This window comes from Carassius gibelio, chromosome A3, assembly GCF_023724105.1.
Source record: "Carassius gibelio isolate Cgi1373 ecotype wild population from Czech Republic chromosome A3, carGib1.2-hapl.c, whole genome shotgun sequence".
NCBI lineage: Eukaryota > Metazoa > Chordata > Actinopteri > Cypriniformes > Cyprinidae > Carassius > Carassius gibelio.
The window spans coordinates 27,042,217-27,063,267 of NC_068373.1; the positions used below are offsets into that span (position 1 = coordinate 27,042,217).

The 21,051-nt window shown below is 36.3% G+C and overlaps 1 protein-coding gene across 1 annotated transcript; it reads left to right on the plus strand.

The window, feature by feature from the left end:
• The first annotated feature begins 2,732 nt into the window (after nucleotides 1–2,732).
• LOC127954548 (ral guanine nucleotide dissociation stimulator-like 1) lies at nucleotides 2,733–13,839 on the plus strand. Its single transcript, XM_052553391.1, has 17 exons — nucleotides 2,733–3,031; nucleotides 5,456–5,730; nucleotides 6,435–6,479; nucleotides 6,648–6,817; nucleotides 7,294–7,436; nucleotides 7,526–7,732; nucleotides 7,817–7,920; nucleotides 8,016–8,100; nucleotides 8,806–8,877; nucleotides 8,973–9,059; nucleotides 9,859–9,891; nucleotides 10,250–10,371; nucleotides 10,490–10,582; nucleotides 10,690–10,813; nucleotides 11,820–12,092; nucleotides 12,724–12,838; nucleotides 12,996–13,839. The coding sequence occupies exons 1-17, from the start codon at nucleotides 3,008–3,010 to the stop codon at nucleotides 13,139–13,141; spliced, it is 2,118 nt and encodes a 705-aa protein (XP_052409351.1). The 5' UTR covers nucleotides 2,733–3,007; the 3' UTR covers nucleotides 13,142–13,839.
• Nucleotides 13,840–21,051: the final 7,212 nt, after the last annotated feature.

Sequence of the window (21,051 nt, forward strand, 5' to 3'; positions counted from 1 at the left end):
TAGTTTCCGGTGTTTAGTTATTTTAGAACTGCATGTTATTTTTCTTGATATTGCAAACTGATATTTCGTATCATTTTAGTTAATAATCATTCATAAACACGCTTGATGCGCAAATAGTTTTACGGTTTACTTCACTTCTAGTAGTTATCGAGCGGCTAATCTTGAGTCTTCCACCAGGTGGCGCTGTTGACCAATTATACAGAAGCACTTTTTTTTTTTGGTAGGGGCTCTGATCTTGAGCAGATTACTGGCTTTTAAGAAGGTATGTGTAAGGAGTTTTCTCTATGTACTAGTATGGAGAAATATTTTATTTTAAAACTTTTCGTGCACTTATATTTAAAAAAAAACGTTAATGACATCGAATACTTGTCTGTAGGTCTTGTCAATTTTAAAGGCAAAAGGTCTTGAAAATGTAAAACAAGTAGGCCTACTGATTAATTTTTTTTTTTTTTTTTAAACACAGTAGTGTAGACCCTATCATTCAAAAGCACAGTCTTTATAAGAATAATTCACCCAGTGTTTTTATCAGTTGTTTGGACAGTCATTCTGACGGCACCCATTCACTGTTGTGTGTGTGTGTGTGTGTGTGTGTGTGTGTGTGTGTGTGTGATCCAGTGAGTGAGCAAGTGGTTTAATGCTAAATTTCTCCAAATCTGTTTTGATGAAGAGACCAACTCCTACATCTAAGATGGCCTGAGGGTGAGTACATTTCCAGCACGTTTTCACATTTGGGTGTACTATTCCCTAAAGTTTAGCACACAAGTTAAACTACATCTCTAGCAGTATTGTTTCAACTTTTCACTTTTTCTCAATTTTTGTGGGTAAAACTTGCTTCACATGCTTGTTCAAACAGCATGACACAAGAATCTTCTAATCGTTTACTTTGTCAGAGTTATTATTGTTGTTGACGTATGAATCTCTTTATGGAGAAGTTTCAAAATAGGGTGAACTGAGCTAAATTTACTTATGTTTTAAAGTTTTGTAAGATCTCTTGTGGAATTGTTATAGCTCGTCTACCCTGAAAATGAAAATATTCTCTACTATTCTCCCATAGTAACAATGGTAGAATATTCTTTGAGTACTAAAATACAAAATCGGTCCAACAGGAATTTTTTTTTGTTTGTTTTCCATATTTTAAATGTTGAAATATGCTTGAACTCTTATCCGGTGTTTAAGATTTGTCTTTTTTCTAACCAGGAAATACATTTTCTGATATTCTAGAATATTAGGGAAGTACTAAAATACAAATATCCCATTCCCAAATAACCATGGTGTTCAGACACATGGTCTTGAGTAACACTGTGTTCAAAGTGCCTGAACTCTCCCTCAACACAGAAGCACAGCTCCCTCCATGAGACCCACGTCTCCAGGGGCAGACAAACCCAGTTTTATAAAGCTCATATGCACTTTGGGAGTTCAGTCCAGAGCTCAGATTTTGAGCTATTGTTTATTAACACAGAATGTAGGTGTTATTGTGTGCTCATCATAGGATGGGTTTTGTGGCCTAAGGTTGTCCTGTTGTTTTCACACACCAGCCGTGTCCTAATTACGGTTTGTTTCATCTCACTTCATTTTGCTTCTGAGATGAAACCTGATTTGAGATCAGAAAATTCCACCAGCCCTCATGGTAATGAAGCACACGTGACTGTACGTGTGTAAAATATTATTTGGCAGGATAGCGGCTGGATCATATGATCGGCAGTGACGACAGTAACCCCGTCACAGCAGTCCCACGAGACACACACTGAGCTCTTGGCCTCTGTTGTGCACCAAGCAGAAAAACCCTTCCCTCAGGCACTTCATCTCCAGCCCTGTAGTTTATGAGGATATAGAAGTGATATTTTAAATATAAGATTGTTCAATATTACCAAGGCTCTGACAGCCAGAGTACAAATCAAAGTGTATTATAAATGTGTATGTATATATGTGTATGTATATGTGTATATGTATATATATGTGTATGTATATGTGTGTATATATGTATATGTATGTATGTGTGTGTATATATATATATATATATATATGTGTATGTATATGTGTGTGTGTGTGTGTATAGAATATTAGTTCAATATCTAAAACAATTGTATGTAGGTGTGTGTGTATAGGCCTATAATATTCAATATTTTTCACTGAAACATTATTTTATATATACATATTTAGATACGCAAGTGCCCTACATATAGGCAATATTAAATGTTCACGTTAAGTCTAATTAAAAGGCTTACAATATTTAAAAAATATGGCACATGTAGTGGTACAATATTTTCATTCATTACTTTTTATTTTTAAAAAGTAACCTTTTCATGAATGCACGTTTCATTCAGGTAAAAAATTACTCTAAGAAAAACCCCTCACATTTATAATAATTATTTAAAAAAAAAACGAAATTATTGATATATCTGATAGAGCCCCTTTAGACCAGTACCAGACGGCACCTCGACAAACTCTATAAAAGTAAGGTTATTTGTAACTTAATTCTACATTTCTAGATGTACAAACACAACCTTCGTGTTTTCTTTAAATTAAATTGAAGATGGTAAGATAGGCTCAGCTGACGGCGACGCTCAACAGCTTTCAGTCAGAGACTTCGTTTAAAGTCCTTAAATAATTCTTATATAACTTTCAGTGTTGAATGTGAAGGTTTAGCTGCTGTGGTGTCGCTAACAGTGTAGATGTGAACTTGAACACCTCCCACTGTGTGATGATAATCAGAGAGCAGGTGAAGCGACACTAGTGCGATCGTCTCAAAGCAAAGCTACTCCTCCACGATGCGTGTTTACAAGTTCGGTAAAACTGGCAAGATAGAAACTATAATTATAGTTTATTCAAAAAGGCTGTTTTATATATAACTGTAAGATGTTATAAATGGCGTGAGAACTTAAATGTTATAGGCTTTGCAATACATCAAGATACATGCGAAATGCTTTTGTTCTCTAAAAAACATTTACGTTTTTCTGGTTATTTATGAAGATGGGATGGATTATACGATAAAAACATCCTCGTAGAAATGGGAAAAAGGGAGTTGACAATGGTAAGACGATGGATTATTTCTTATAATTATTTCTGAATGACTATGATAATTAGGTTAGCTTACTTTATAGCTGTGCAAAACATAAGTGTGTCTTTGAATCGAGTTGTATGTGTTGAATGCAGTGTATTGCTGTGGTCTGACTGCTCTTAAGAGTTAGAGATCGTGTTGAGAAAAAGTGCTGTCCGATTACATACAGATATACATCAGTGTTGACAGACGAGGCAGTCCAGTGTGGGTCAGAGAGGGCTTGACCTCACTGTGTTCAGCTACAGTCTCATAAATCATAGCTTGTAGGGGCAAGTTGTCACAAAAGCTATAGATCAGTATGTGCTTTTTTTCTTTATAGTGGGTTTGTGCAAAATATCTAATATCAAGTAAATATCTAGTGCAAAAGTTAATCGTATATTGTCATACTGTGAAACCACATTAACTTTTGTCCACTATTTTCCCAATTGTTCCATATATATATATATATATATATATATATATATATATATATATATATATATATATATATATATATATATAATTATTATTATTATTATTATTATTATTATTATTATTATAATTTTTTTTTTTTTTTGTGATCGTTGTTCATGAGTCCCTTGTTTGTCCTGAACAGATAAACTGCCTGCTGTTCTTCAGAAAAATCCTTCAGGTCCCTTAAAATTATTTTGTTTCCAACATCTAGACTAGAGTATAATATTGTTTAAGACATATTATGGTTAGATCTTTATTTTTGGACATGAAATCAGTTTTGTTTTCACATTTTTCTCATTGTGCTAACTAATCAACACCAGCCACCAGTTTGCATCCAGCATTGTGTGTCATGTGCCTCTGTTCAGTCTGCTGTGAGATTTGGCATGGTGAATGTTGGCAACAGACATTAAGCCAAAGTAAATGACCAGCAACAGCAGTTCCAGTTCAGCTTTTGTTTAATAGGGGAAAATCATGTTCTGTGCTGGGCTGACAACAGACATGGCCTGGATTGTTTGTCGGGTGTCAAAGTAGATGTTATTCTTTTCCTAGTCCTTGATTAATAGCCATTTTCTCTTGTGTCCTGCTATCTGATGACAACTACCCATGAACTTGCTTGATCGAATGCAAAATGTGAAACAATAATGTGCTGTTTGGAGGAGATATGGAGCTGAAAGAGCACTGAGAATGTGAGTGTTTTTGAAACGGGACGGATGTTAAAAAGGTTTAAAAATTACCCTTGAGTGAGAATCATTGTGTGTGTCATTATTATGCAGCTTTAATGAACTGTTTTGTATAATGATATGTTATGTGTCCCAGGTGCATGTCCTTTGAACTGAAGTGCTGTAGCTCTTGAGCTGTGGACAGCTTCTCGTTAGCTGTAGTGTTAGTTCACTGGAATATAAAGGCACTGTTTTTCATCAGGAAGGACTCATGTAATATTCAGATTGAGATATAATAGCTGTGATTATTAGCAATTTCTGAGGGAGACGTGCTTTTTCAAATAGCCATTGCAATAAAACAAGAGTTTTAAACTTTGCCAGGCACCCAGAAAACTCTCGTGACATCCTAGCAGCCACTTAGGAACTGGTGTCTTGGTGGTGAACTTGGGATATAGTCCTTACCTAGAAACTATCCAGAACACCCTAGCAACCCCTTATAACACCATATCAACTACATAACTCCTACAACACCAAAGCATCATGCTGGTAAACTTTGAATACACTTTTCATTTAGAAACTACCCAGAACACCCTGCTGACATCCTAGCAATTACACTGCTGAAGACCATAGCGATTGCATAGCTATGCCTTTCCAATCCACAACACACAGCGTCATGCTGGTTAACTTTTGGATACACCCTGGTGACATACTAGCAATCCCTTTCTTTTCAAGCACAGTTTCATTCTCTTGAAGCTTGGAATTGAACAGTAGTCTCTTGTTTTGCTTGCTTGTTTTCATATCTCCTCTTGTTTATCATTTTGGCTCGTCAGTAATGGACTGTAATTGATAGTCTGGAGTGTCACAGCAGCTCATAATAGTAGTTAAGTGTAAGCACACAACCCATACTCCACAGGACAGGAGGAGTGATCCACACTCAGAACGGCTCAGGTGTGCTCGTGTGGACTTGCCCTGCTGTTATAGTCCCCTCAGATGAAGCAGTCTGTGGTTTGCAAATCCATGCTGCTTTTAGCTGACAGGCCGGTCACCAGTGTTGTTTTACACACAATGCATCATAGGAATAAATTGCATCTGACGAAAATTCTATCCTAGTACAATTATACAAAAAAAAAGTTCTCCTTTTGAAGAAACAAAAGCAAACAAGTACACATGTGGAACATTGTGTATAAGTAAATAGCCTTTAGAAAATCAGAAATGTTTTCAGTGAACTACAGTATATATAAATACAGTATGTACATTTTTTTTTTTAATTTTTTTTGGGTCAAAGGAGCCTGTTCAAGAGTGGGGTGAGGAGCACGAGAATGGGGCGGTGTTTGGGATAGCCCTGCGCAGAGAGCCGGTCCAGCAGTCAGCCGATCCCACAGAGGCGTTCGTTCAGTACCGGACATGTAAAGTCCGCAGGTTAAAAGCGGCCACGCTGGAGAAGCTGGTCTCTCACCTTCTGGACCCCTGCTGTCAGGAGCAAGACTACGGCAGGATACTCCTGTCCACGTATCGCACCTTCACCAGCTCCAACAAACTCATCCAGATGCTCTTCCAGAGGTGTGTGTGTTTAGATGTGTGCACACTGTTATGCAAATGTGAGTTTGTGATGGCCAGCTGTATTTTGTGGTGTGTTGAGTTCAGATGTCATCACTGATCACTTCCCTGTTCTCACTTTTTACTGGTCATCTCTGAAGGTTCATGGGTTTATAATATACTCATCAACCTTATTTGAGGTTTCAATTAAGCATTTTTAATGAGAAATTTCACCCTTTTAATTTAACACTTGGGTTGTGAAAGCCAGTTTTGTATATTCTTTAAACAATTACAAGAAAGTCTGGGTGTTGCAAATTAAAAGCATCACTTTTAAAGTCTGAAAGATATCAGATGAATTCAGTGTCCATATAAACCTGATTACCATACATCGATTGGTGGTTCGCACTTTTTAACTTTTTTGCACTTTTTATTTATTAGATTTGTTTTTATCAAATTCATGTTTTAGATATTTTTTTTTTTTTCTAGAAAAAAATAGATTCTAATTATAATAAAGGTTTTAAGCAGTTTTGCGTCAGTCTTTCAGTTGTACTTGAACATGTAAAATGTAAAGGTGGTCTTGGTATCTTAGTTTGATAATATAGTTTGATTTATAGCTACTGTCTCTTATTCTGTTTTGTAAACAAGGCTTTACGACAATAAGTGTAAAATAAGCACCACACAGCACTAGTAATGTTTACATATAAACACTATTTTTTTTCCCCTAATAGGGGCAACCTTGTCTCTGCGCTTGACAGCACCAATTACTCCAGCAGGTAAAACTATATAAACCTTTATGTACAGTAGACCTTGGTTAAATTGTCTGTGCATGTGTGCATATAAACACTGGCTCTACATGTATACAGTTGCTGTAATACAACTTAAAAAATCCAGCTTCTGTGTGTGTGTGTGTGTGTGTGTGTGTATTTCTATTTCCCTCATAGCTCCTTGTGGACTGTGCTTCAGATGTGGTTAGAGGAGTACAGTGATGATTTGAGGGACGCTCCCATGCACTCGTCCCTGCGTCTCATGTGCTTGCAGTTGAGAGGACACCCTGTTCTCCTCCCGCTGGCCAAACGCTGTGAAACGCTCCTTGAGAAATTGCAGGCTGAAGGTCATTGTTGAATAATGTATCGTGAATGATCACTTTTATCATGTTCTTTCGTTTCTTCTATTCATTAAAGAATCCTGAAAAAAATGCATAACCGTTTTCAACATTGATAATCATAAGAAATGATTCTTGAAAATCAAATCAGAACTGATTATCCAAATCATTTCTGAAGGACATGTGAAACTGAAGACTGCAGTAATGATGCAGAAAATTCAGATTATTTATTCAGCTTTTATATATCCCAGATTTAATCCCATATTTTTTTAAGTCTTAAAGTTTTAACAAATGGAGGTTTAAATGTGTTTTATTCATTTTTATTTGATTTATCGGTGGGCTTACACAATTTTGTGTGGATTACATGTTGAAATGCATAGAATTTTTTTTTTTTTGTGCACATCAAATTTTTATTTGTTATAGACTGAAAACGGTGTATAGATCACATTTAGCCTCTTGAATTAGTCTGTCTTGTGCACATGCAGATGTTGTGTCAGGTGGTCCAGTTGATCGTCTAGAAGAATCTGCTTTGAATAAGGAGGAGAGAGACTTCGAGTCAGATAACCTGATGGATTTCTTAGGTTTCTCCGTTATGGACGTAGCCGAACATCTCACACGATTGGATGCTGTGAGTGCCAGTATTTCATCGCCTGCTTCTGCTTGACTCCTTATGGTTATATTGACTTGTAATGTTTGTGATCTTGTTGAATGTTGTAGGACCTGTTCATGGAGGTGGTCCCTTTCCAGTGTCTGGGCTGTGTGTGGTCTCAACGGGACAAGAAAGAGAACCTCTCACCCACTGTTTCGGCCACCGTCACCCAATTTAATGCAGTCACCAGCTGGGTCATAACTTCTCTGCTTCGATCCTCATCTTCTGCCACACAAAGAGCCAGAGTCATTGAAAAATGGGTTCGGATTGCACAGGTTTGCTCTTTTTAGAGATGATTGGAGGTTTAAATGATCTTCAGTGTTTCAAAGTCACTCTCATGCTGTATTTATTTCACGCAGGGGTGCAGAGAGCTGAAGAACTTCTCTTCTCTTAAAGCCATTTTATCTGCCCTTCTCTCCGGTCCCATCTACACACTCAAGAAAACATGGGCTGCTCTCAGCAGGTACAGACTGCACAAATGTTAAGCCAGTATAGTCACAAATAGGTGGTTTTGTTCTCTTAATTCATTTTGTTGTGAATCTGATTCTGTATCTCCAGAGAGGCCATGTCTGTCTTTGAGAACCTGTGTAAAACATTCCCAGATGAGAACTGTGTTCTGACCAGCCGAGAAATCTTTGTGGATGTAAGCTGACATCAGTGTTATTTTAGTAGTATTTATAAACCGTTATAGTATATAGCTTTAATATTTTAATAAATCCTTTTTATTTTAAGGACTTGGGCAGTAGCTCATTATTCTTTACATGCACCGAAACAGTTTGCTGTGAACAGAGCTGTTTTTGATCGGGTAAAAGTGTTGTTTTACATGAGCAATGAGGAACTTTAACCACAGTATGCTCTAGACATTCATGAAGACCCTGAAGAAACAAACTAACTTATGAAAAATGGCATCCAGTGTTCCTTTTAACAATAACAACTCTGGAACATTGTGCTACCTGTGAAAAGATTGTTAGCATTTTTTGGTTTTTTGGATTGTTAGGTTTTTGAAATCAGATCAAGCAACATGTGAATTTAATTGAGCATTCTTTTGCAATTTGAAGTGGAACATATTTGATCAATAATTTGGAGTTGTTTTCTTAATCCACTTATGATATTATTGGTCTGAGACACTTTGTTCGACCAGAGTGTGCTGGGATTATTAGAGCAATTACCTGATCTCAGAGTTCATGGGAAAGCACTATTCTTATTACAGATGAGCGAAAAACAAAGAGCTTCATTTTTAATGATTTAACCGAGTATTTTACCCAGTATTTGTTTGTGCGGTGTGTTTTTGTAATTATTAGAGTGTCACATCTTATCTTGACTTCATGCTGTTTCTCACATATTTTAGGATGGGAGTCAAGATGACATGGATGACACTACCACAAAAACATCCAAGAGATGCTCTTTAACAAAACAGATGGTGGAGATGATGACACTTGACACTTTTTATAGTCAGTAATCAGTGTTTTACGGTGATGCTGCTCAGGTGATTAATAGTGGAGTGATTTCTTGCAGAGCTCGACTGGAGGGACCGTTCCGTACCTGGGGACGTACCTTTCAGTGCTGAACATGCTGGACACTGCCCTACCACACACTGTGGAGGTGAGGATGGAGTCAAGCTTGTTTAGAAATGACGGACTGCTTGCCTTTATTAGTGATGCCTTTACTATTACATTTCCATCACTTATCAAACACCTTGAAAACACCCCAGACACCCAACCAGCTGCACAATTGGGTGCTAAAATCAATAGAACAGCACAGCAAGGCCATTCAGATACACCCTAGCAGCAGTATATCAATTTCCTAGCAAAACGCAGATTACTCTAGCAGAGAATGTGCCATAAAATACCCCAAACATCTTAGTAGTTGCATCACAATGCGCTTAAATATCATGAACAAAACCCTCCTTTAAAAGCATCCTCTGCTGACCCTAGCAACACTCAGACTAGTTAGAAAATGTGGTAGCACTTTATTTTACAGTCCTGTTCCTCATGTACATACTATGTACTTATTATAGTAATTACAAGAACTATGTAATAACTAGGTACTAACCCTGAACCTACCCCTAAACCTAACCCTACCCCATGTAGTTACCTTGTGTTACCAGAACTTTCTTAGATAAATACACTGTAAGTTCACTATAAGTACATGTTAGTACACATACTGTAAAATAAAGTGCAACCGAAAAGGTGCTAAAACCAATCTGATCCATCAGGAATAGTATAGCTGCATTACAGTATGCACAACACCTTAGCAGGCACAGAGACGTCTTCATTTTTGTATCACTCACATTTTCTTTTGAATATGTTAGTTGTTTTTATATAAACATTTCATTTGGTTGCACATGGAGAATTGTCATTAATGTATTATTTTGATTGGTTTCTGTACATGCTATCAACAGGGTGGCCTCATTAATTTTGAAAAGAGGAGACGGGTGAGTCCTTCTCTTGGTTTATCTTCTTAGCTGTGTAATAATTGTTGCTAAGGCTAGCCGTCTTCGTCCAGATGTTGATGTTGATATAGATTTGGTTTGATCTTAAAGAGCCCGTTCTGAACAATCATGAAGTCCTCTTTAACGCGTCGGCTTGACGTGCGAGCCGTAGAGAGAGACTTCTGTTTACAGAGCTCTTCTCCTGAAGGAGGACTGATGTTAATCTCATGACGAATTATTTGTGCATGGTGTGTTACGTAACAGTCATGGCTTTGTTCCTTGTATTCCTCTTTAATCTCTTGCTCTGTGTATTGTTGCTTTGCCTCTTCGTTTCATGGGAATTACCCCCACTGTTTTGCAGGAATATGAGATTTTAAGGCAGATCCGTCAGCTGCAGGCCTCGTGTTCCCAGTATGATTTACCCCATCATCCTTGGATCGCTGCATGGCTACAGAGTCAGAAACTGCTGTCGGATCAGGAGAGGTGAGTCATGATCGATTTATGAAAGTGGTGGGTAAATGTATGCAATACATTTTTGAGGTTATACAATTAATATCAATGAAATTTCATTTGAGTCCTGCTCATGTGTCACTGTCCTCAGCTATGAATTTTCCAGACAGTTGGAGACTCCTCATGACACTTCTCCATCCAACAGTGGCTGGAGTCCCCGAACTCTCACCAAAAAGCTCTCATTGTGCGTACAAGTCTAGCTTGAGCATCATTTTAATTTAAGTCTCCAGCAACTGTCCTGCTATCTGCAAGCTTTCATTGGCATAACATAGCAAACCTCTGTGTTTTCAGGCTCTTGTCAGGGACTGAGGGGTCCAAAAAGAACTCTGACCAGATCAGTGTGTCCTCGTCAGGATCCAGCGGCTCTGAAACTGAGGAAATATCTGCTGCTCAATCACCGTCTTTTATAACACCGGTACTTTTGTGCACACACATACAAATGTACATTTATTCATTTAGGCTCTTTCACTTAGTGCATTGGTCAGAAGGGACTTTCAGTTCTTAATCCTAATAAAAATTAGCTATCATTACAATTATTTTAATACACCTCTTGTCATATTTAGATATGTCTATAGTCTACATTAATAATGTTGAAGCATCAAAGCAGCATATCAGAATGATTTCTGAAGGATCGTGCGACACTGAAGACAAGAAAATTCAGCTTTGCATCACAGAAATAAATTGCATCTAAATATTTGACAAGAGCACAGCTATTTTTAATTATAAGAATATTTCACAATATTAGAGTTTTAATGTATTTTTGATCAAGCAGTTGCAGCCATGTATGTCTTTTTTAAGGTCATCAGGATGTTCACTTCTAAGGTCATTGACATCATTTCCTACCGACAGCTAAAGTTTCTGTCCTTGGTTTTAATGTCTCATGCGTTTTACATTCCTGTCATGACTCAAGCACAGTGTAAAAAAGTGTCCTTTGTGTCAGCAGCCGTGTCCTCTGTACTGTATTCAGGGACAGACAGATGACAGCACTCAAATGCTTCAAATTCTTGAAAATTTTTGTCTTAATCGCTTCCATCATTTAAAGTTGCTGTTCAGTTCATATATGCTCCTTTACAACTATTACTTTCATGCTGTATGCATCCAGGCTACATTTGACCAGGAATTGAACCCAAACCTTGGTGTATCCAGCAGCTTCCTCTATTTTCTGTGTAGTTATTCTTCGTGCCTCCCATAGAACAATTTAAGCTCAAATCAACAAAACTGATGTAATATTATCATTCAGTCATTCTAATGATCATTCAACTCTATATTACCCCGTACAAAGTTAAGTCACCTGGTATTTTTTGTCTATATCTAATCATCCAGATCTGTGCCAGTGCTGAACTGTTGCTTCACAGTTGATAATGATTGTGATGGTGTCTAATGATAAAAGTGGCTCTGAAATGTCTCCTCTCATCTCAAAGGCTCTTTCCAGCTGCAGTCAGAGCACGGAGGCCTTTCCCTCGTCTTCCTCTCCTGATTCCTCCACCGTGTCTAGTTCGTCCTCCAGCTCTCAGCAGGACCTCCACCTGAATCAGTCTTCATCAGCATCAGCACACCCTCGTCTCGTCTCCTCACACAGGCGCTCGGTCTCCATGACCTCCCTGCCCTTCTACAACAGGCAGGTGGACGACTCCTGCATCATCAGGGTCAGCGTGGAGTTCTGCACCAATGGAAACATGTACAAGAGCTTACTGGTAAGTGTGGGATAGAGAAAGCGGTAGCTATAGATATTGTACAGCATCTATTAAATATTGAAAAGATCAATTTTATGTGTAAACTATTACTTAAATTATTAATTAATTTAATAATAATAATAATATTTTTTTTTACATTTGCATCTCTTGCATAATTTTTGTTTACAATGTACGTACGTCTGTAAAAACACAATTAATTAATAAAACAAAATTTATTAATAATATTGTAGTTAAAAAAAGATAAAAAAAATAATTGGAAACCTTAAACCCTAACTAGTTTGATATATAATTAATTATAAATATTAGTGCTGTCAAACGATTAATCGCATCAAAAATAAGTTTGTTTACATTATACTGCATGTAAATGTTTACTGTGTATATGTATTAGATTTATATAAAAACAGTGAATATTTTGAAAATAATTACATTTATGTATTCATATAACATTTTTCTTAAATATATACATGCATGCATTTTTGTATATATATATATATATATATATATATATATATATATATATATATATATATATATATATATATATATATATATATATATATATATAATAAATCTTTCTCAGCTGGCTTATACTAATTTCATTATTTTATTTTTTTTCTGATTTCTTGCTCAGTTGACCAGTCAGGATAAGACTGCCCGGGTGATCCAGAGAGCTCTGCAAAAACACAACCTGGAGGATGTTAGTGAGCAGGACTTCAGCCTCGTACAAGTTCTGGCCCAAGGCAGAGGTACTGAAAACTGATTTCAATAAATAAAATGTGAGATTGGTGAAATCAAAAAGTTCTGAAACCCTCTATACACATTTAGATTAAAACAATAAATGTAAGGTTAATCTCAATGTTTTTAATGCAGTGTTTATAATTCTTATGTATATTTTTGTTGTAGAGCTGCATATTCCAGAAAAGGCCAACGTATATTATGCCATGTCTACATCAGCCAACTACGACTTCGTTCTACGTCGATGCCCAAAGGGCCAACGGAAACAACTCATTCGCTCTATTTCACTGTTTTCAGGACGAGCCACAAAATAAAAGCAGATTCAGCTCTGATTATGGAAAACTTTTTTCTGCACAGTTGCTGAAAACGATTCGTCTTCTTCTAGCCCACATTTCACCTAGGGAGTTGCCGAAGACTTTATGAGATGGCATTTCCAAGCTGTTTTACTCCAGTAACATGCACTAATGAATCATGCATGATAAAACGTGTAAATAGCTTCACTGATGTTAACTGTAGAGCTCAAATATCATGAGTTCAGTTTCATGAATTCATAACCCAGGTGCTTTAAATTGTTTTCAGTGACGAGACTGATAACAGACTTCATCTTCTTGAATTCCTCACATTCAGTGCAGTGATAATGGAATGAAGCAAAGTTTCTCAGTGACCTTCAGCTCTCATTCTTTGACTGCAATAATGTGACAGTCTAACCAGATACACTGTGCGAAAATGCATGAAATTTGAATAGAAACACAGTCATACTCCTAGAGGCTTGGGATGAGACTTTTTTTAAAGGTCAGTGTTTGTAGAGACTGCCTGTGGATATCACACGATGAGTTCACTGTGTTCCTGATTACAGCATGATGACGGTGTGTGAGAAGACGAGCCGCTTCAACCGGTGCAATGGCATTCCAGAGACACACCGTCACATCCACTGTCATGTGGGACTGCATTTACACGTCATCTGACGAATCCAGCTGTATTCTGATCAATAAATCATTTCTGATTTATTGCATGATGTAGTGTGGCAGCATTACTGAACATTCAATGGATATTTTTATACCATGTTTTACTGTATATTCTCCTTTAAGAGGATTAAATTCAAGTAACTTGACTCCACAATCAGTTTGATTTTATGAGCTTTTACGAGCTCTTGCATAGTTAAAAAAGAAGATAAATTATATTAGCACTCAAATGCATTTTAATATAGATATGTAGTAATACAATATATTAGTTTTCTGTAAATTTCAGATATAATGCAGTGTACAATATAAGATGGTATTTGTTTAATAAGTTGCATGGTCCATTTTGTTTTATGTGAGTGTATTCTGAACCCTGAAATATTTAACTGATAGATTTGTGCATTTGGGTCTGAAAAAAAAACTTCCATTAGTTTCTTTTGATATTCTGCATCTCTCAAAGTAAAAAACTAATTGAATGTGAAGTAAACATATGAAATCTCTGAACAGAACTGAGCTAGAAAATTCATTCCATGTCTGGTTATGCTAATAATCTCTACCAGTAGCAGAATGCATCCACCTGCCCCATGTGAAAGACCCCTAAACTGCCTTCAACTGAACCATGATTAACAAATTTTGAAGGATCTGTACAGTCTTGTATCCAGATTTGTATTTCATTACTGTAAACCGTAATGTGTTTAGAATTGCATGGAGATATCAGTTAACTCCGCAGATTGCATGTGGAGAAATCGGTTTAGAAAACCTCAACTAAAAGATTCACGAAAAGGCTTTTGATTCTGATTCTGAAGAATCTGCACAAGCTTTGGCCTAAGAGGTAACTAAGATTAAGTAATGTACAATACTGAGCCAAAAGCACAGTCTTTGTGTGTCTGGGTTTCTAGACACTGCTGTACTCTTCCCGTGGATTTAAAATGGGAATAACTGCCAGATAACCTTGTTTTAAAAACAACTTTTGGTTTCTCATTCCTAGACTAACCTTTATCCATAATTCACATCCCAAATGAAGGGGTGGAGTTTCTGTCAGTTAGCCCCTACTACTGTAGATCTAGATCCAAAAGGAATCTTTGTATATTGATGGCCACACATATATTGCAAAGTCAAAAATACAAAAAGGTGCACACTTCCCACAAACACAAACGGGGCTCAGATGCGGGAAAAATGAGAAACTGAAGCAAAAAGCAAATGTAATGTCCACACACTGATAGAACAACAAGTCTTCCTCAGGCACACTTTATTTTTTCATATGGCCTATTTCATAATATTAAAATAGATGAAATTGACTTTTTGTAAACTTTTTGTTATAAAGTGCAGAATAATATAACACTTTTACAATTAAAAATTGTTCCTCTAGTCTAGAGGGCTTAAATATGGAAGCCAGTTTCCACCACCTAAGAAAAAAAATGCATTGGTAAATCCAAATTTACTAAATAATAATAAAAAAGAGACAGAGAGAATTTAAACAAAAAGTCTAAATTATAACTTATATAAATTAGAATTATCAGATAATAAGTAAAGAAATACGAAATGTGAATTAAGGAAAAAAAGAAAGAAAAAAAAGACGCAGTGGCGGGAAATCGTTGATTATGCTCTTGATGACATAATTGATCACCACGTGATCTTTAGTGATCGTCACTGATCTGGTTTGAACGTGTTTCGAGGCGGTTTTCTGAACCAACTCAGAAAAGAGACCCATACAACACTACAGTAATAAACGTCGTTTACTGAAAGCGTGTCAAAATCACCTCAAGCACATCGTGACTGTGAACTTTAGCCATTAATAATAGCCTTTTAGCCAGTTGTGGCTAAAAAGTGCTGGACAGGACACAGCTTGGGCAGATATGGTTAAAGAGTCAAAGATTCATGTAAGTAGTCTAGTAAAAAAACAAAAAAACAAATTGCGATTGGTTACAAATTTGTTTAGTTTTTAGGGAACTGTTAAATTAGATTTAGACATATGGTTTAAGTTGTCAAGTAAAAGCAATGGAGGAGGATGAAAACAAGGCAGTCTGACGGTGGCAGAGCTGAGGGAGATGCACGCACGTGTTCGATGCTTTCAGCGTCGTCCAGCTCTGCATCTAATGGTGTCCTCACAGCTTCGACTTCACATTTTTAGTTGTTCCCAAATTTCATATCTCGACCACTAAATTTGACCAAAATGTATTATTATTTTTAGTAGTAATAAAATAAGAAAATAAAACAGTTAAATGGTCCACTGTAAATTGAATCATCTGCAGGAGTCGCACACTTATGAAAAGATTAAAAATCTCAAGGAATTGTGAGTAAACATTTCTGTACTCTCAATTCTATACTTAAGTAGCTGTTTTGAATAGAAATACCATTTGCATATTTGCAGTGACTCTTTCTGCAGTTACGTCATTACGCCGGTTGGTGGCGTCAAGTGACTGTCTTTGAGACAGCATGAAGGCTACAGATGTAAGTATCTGTAATAAAGGTCACTTCGATCTCACCTATGTATCAATGTGTTTATGTAACCTATAGTATTGAAACGACTAGAAAAGTCATGGAATTTTATTAGCCGACATAAAAACCCTAAAAATGTTCATTTAAGGTTGTGTTGTATGAGTGCAGGTGTTATACAGTGATATAAGACGACAGATTAAACGCATTTAAAAGAGAAACAAAGAAGATGTGCACTCTGTAGGAGTGTGGAACATTTTAATCAGTGCATGCTGCATGAAACATAAATTAAGTGACTTTTTTTGGCCACTAGATGGCAGAAAACAAAGCCTTTGGGGAACATGTACAATATATAGTTGCCCAATTGAGTGAAATTCTATTTTGTAATCTGGGTTTCCTCGTATCGTCTTTTTTTTATTATTTTATTAATTTTTGTGTTGGAATGTGGATATTTGCTTCTCACTTTGTGCTAAGATAATGTCTTATCCTCAATACCGTTGGTGCATGTCAGTGAAGCTTAACTTAATGACAGAGGTGATGTGAATGTTTTCAAGCAGAATAAAGAAACAAAGAAAGAATGTCAAACAGAAAACTGAGAGAGAATAGCGCTGCATTCCAGCATGTTCAGGGTGTCTGGGTGGAAAAGACTGACTCACTCTCTGGCAGATCTGTGGGGTTTTCAGTCCAGGCCCTGTGCCAGACGAGACAAGAGCAGGTCCTGAGTCAGTGCAGCGTGCCCGGTCCAGACGGGCCCTGACTGGGGGCGGACGGGGATATGGAGCACCCCACGATTAATCAGACCCAGTGCTCTCTGACACTTTTACTGTGTATACACCGAAGGAATGATGTGAAAAAACTGGAATGATGAAATCAAGCTTTAGTGTTTCTTTGATTACCATGTTCTGGGTTTATTGTACTATTATAGATGGGAAGTTGACTGTTATTATGGAAATATAATCTGAGCTAAACTTTAGGTTTGACAAAACATGTAAATAATCCAAGAATATAACCGAAAACAATACCGTTTAAAAGTTTGCAATTCAGTATTTCTGAAAGAAGTCTTTTCTGCTCACCAAGGCTGCATTTATTTGATCAAACAACATTGTAATAATGGAAATAACTGTTAAATATTATTACAATTTGAAAGAGTGGTTTCTATTTGAATATATTTTAAGATGTGAGTTTTTTCTGTGATGGTAAAGCTAAATTAGTTTCCCATTGTTTTTCATGATTCTTTGAACAGAAAGTGCATTTCTTTTGTATTTCTTGAATTTTTTACATTTTATTAATGTCTTTTCTGTCACTTTTCAGCAATTTAATGCACCCCTTGTTAAATGGAAGTTTTATTTCTTTAAAATTAAATATTAGTACCCCAGACTTTTAAAGGTAAAGGTAAAGGTAGTTCACAAACCAAGAACCAAAACCCAACACTGGTTGATCTCTGATCTGAATATTAAGTAGACATCTGCTTCTACTGTAAATGTCTATGGTATTTGTGACCATTCAAAATCACTTTTACCTGATATTTATTTCTTATTTTTCCATGTTTATCATTTGCTTGCATTCAGCATTTCACTTTATTGTAATCCATATTTCATTTAATTGGCTCTTTACTGGAACTGGCCGGAAAGAGTCTTAAGAAAACAGCCATATAAAACACCAAAACATTACAAGATAAATTAGATAAGTTTTATTATAGCGATAAAATTGTTTTCATTACAACCTTATCGTTACAGACCTACCGCCTTCACAGGAAGTCAGCAATCTCGTAGTGAGTATTCCTGTCATCAATGTTTGTTTTTCTTACCTGACACATACTTTCTATTTCGAGAGATAAATTACCTTTTCACAAGGAAACACGCGCAGACACAAGCACGTGGATGTATGGATGTTTATAAAGGAAGAGTACGTGCAAACAGACACATCTACTCACACTGTTTAAACACTCCCACATTTATCATTACATACTTTTGTCCAAAATCATTTAACAGGAACTCACACACTGACACAAAACTGATGCAGTGAGATTCAACCAGAATGTGTTCAAAAGAAAGAGCTGAATCACAGGTATACTCCCGTGCAAGAACAGACTTGTTCATCACACACACACACACACACTTATGTACTTCTGCTGACAGTGTCACAGCACACAATCAAAAGGCCTTAAAAGTCTAAATCTAAATAAATATATTCTCAATGTGTCCTATTATAGTGATGAGTTACAGTAATGAACAGCTGGCATACAATGAATAATCACACAAATTACACAACACTCATGAAGTTTTTTCTTGTTCTTTTAAAGAAGTATCTTCTGTTCATTTATTTGATCAAAAATACAGTAAAACCAGCAATATTGTGAAATATTAGGACACACATTTTTTCTATTGTAATGTTTTAAAATGTAATTCCTGTGATGCAAAGCCGAATTTTCAACGTCATTACTCCAGTCTTTAGTGTCACATGATCTTCAGAAATCATTCTGATTGACTGATTTGCTGCTCATTTTTATTTTCAATGTTGAAAACAGTTGTTTTTTTTTTCAGAATTATATGGTTTATAAAAGGTAGAAAGAACAGCATTTATTTGGAATATAAATCTTTTGCAACATTATAAATGTCTTTATTCGAACAATTTCATGCATCCTTGCTGAATAAAACAATTAATTTTTTTAAGAAATCTTGCTTACCGTAGTCTGTAATATATGTACATTTTTCATGTTTTTATTTAATGTTTCCCCATATCCTTTGAATGTTTACAATTTGCATAGGTCTTAATACCGTTTCATAACTTTGGCTATTTTTTTTATTTTATTTTAGTGATTTATTTTAAATGTTACATATTTATTTATTTAGACTTTTCCAAACCCCCAACCAATGTCTGTAAATAATATTTTATACGAAATGTATTTTTTTCTATATTGAAGTAATGTTTTATTTTACAAAGTAACTTTTCTAAAAAAAATTACACACTCATAAAAAAATGATAAAACTGTAGCTGGGGCGATACCTTTTCAAAGGGAACTGATATGTACACTTTAGGTAGAATAAGTATTAGTTTCTTTAAGATACAACTTTGTACCCATTTTCTGAGTGCATACCATAATTTCTCTCAGTCTTTTTGCTTGAGTGTGTGTCAGTGCTTACACTTTCCCGAGCCAGCAGTGGTTTGCTTATCAAAGTTTGCTTACCCCTGTGATAAAATATATTGGCCATGATGCAAAAGTTGCTGCAATCAGATCAGCACTCCGGCTAATATCAACAGCTGTAGTTCTGATGAAATCCAAACTCATAATAAACGTGAACTCATTGGGTTCGCATCCTGTTGTGGGAGTATTTCTTATGAGCTGGGACTGAAGCTCTTGTCAGCTGAGATGAAGATGGATGGGACAAATTACAGGCAAAACTAAAACCTGCAGCAAGGAAGTTGAAAATGAGACGATGGCTCATCTTTCAACATGAAAGATGACACACCACAAAATCAGCTATTCAGCAGCTGAAAGACAGGATGATAAATGTCCTAGAGAAGTCCTGTCAGTCCTAAGATCCTGTTAATGTGGAATGATGAAATAAGGGCCAGCTAATGGTCTCTATACTCTCATAATTTTTCCCTAACGTGAAAAATCAACGTGACCTTCCAGAGTTGACTAGCCTCATGGGATAGTAAAGTGTCCATCGAATGTACACTTCAGAATTCGGCTGGAAAAGAGGAAGGTCATCTGGGTATTTTTTGCCTACTGTACTGTTACTGGACAATATTGCTTCATAAATGTAAGTTCCTCAATATTAAATGTTGTATAAAAGCAATGTCACAAACCCTTGTTGATGGTTTTAATATAACGACTCGTGAGTGCTGAAGTGAAAATATAGTTTATTCTCTTTATTTGGATGAATAGTAGATTATTATTACAATGGTTTTGTTTGTTTGCTTTGGTAAGTACACTTTGACATTTTCCATCTTTACCCATAACTCCCCTCCAAATCCCCCCAATAGCACAAAAAGTCTCTTGTGGAAAATGTCCAATTTAGCGTGCTTTTAAAAAGAGGACTTAAAAGATATACTTAAGTGCAAACGGAATGTAGCTTATGTTTTCAGACACTAACTGCAATTAAATGAAAGCGTATTATAGACTACATTATTAAATGCAATTTGCTGAAATTTACAGTGCTTTTTGACCCACCCATTCCATCTTTATATGAAACGTAATAATTGTTTTTATTGTCTTGAAATATGAAATGCAAAAAAAATTATTTGACATTTTTATAAAGTGCTCTCTTTAAAAGTGTAGCCTACTTAAAGAACATAATCATGAAAGTGAACTTTAACTTTAAGTACACTTAAGTGGCCTTATTTAATTGATATTAAAATTATTTGCAAGCAGTTCAAAAAAAGTGCACATTCAATACAGTTAAGCACACTTCTTTGCGTACAAGTCATAACCAGCATTGCTGTGTTTATTTACCGAGCCGTTGCATCTGAGAGCTGGGTTGAACTTTGACCCAGTGCCCTGATGAGTGTAGCTCAGCTCAGCCGCTGTATATGTGTGCTATTTCTATCCCACTTGGGAGGTGGGGAGAGTGGATGAAAAACACTGTTGTTTTCTTTCCACTTCTATCCTTGCCATTCTCTCATTTGGATGATGGCTTAATGTGTTTTCCATACTTTCGTTTACCGTGAGTGTGTGTGTGTGGAGGGGCTCCTTGCTTACACTGACGCTCTCGCTCACACACGTTTGATAGCAGCACATGGCCTGAAGACAGCACACACTCTCCCTTCACGTGGTGGCACTGTGTTGTCTATAGTTCTCTCTTTTTCTTTCCATCGGCACCCCT

Excerpts from the sequence above, each read along its gene's own strand:
- LOC127954548 (XM_052553391.1), top strand. The coding sequence starts at position 3,008 with ATGGGAAAAAGGGAGTTGACAATG. Across the intron at positions 7,921-8,015 it reads ACATGGGCTGCTCTCAGCAG|AGAGGCCATGTCTGTCTTTG; the intron begins GTACAGACTGCA and ends CTGTATCTCCAG. Across the intron at positions 8,101-8,805 it reads GCCGAGAAATCTTTGTGGAT|GATGGGAGTCAAGATGACAT; the intron begins GTAAGCTGACAT and ends CACATATTTTAG.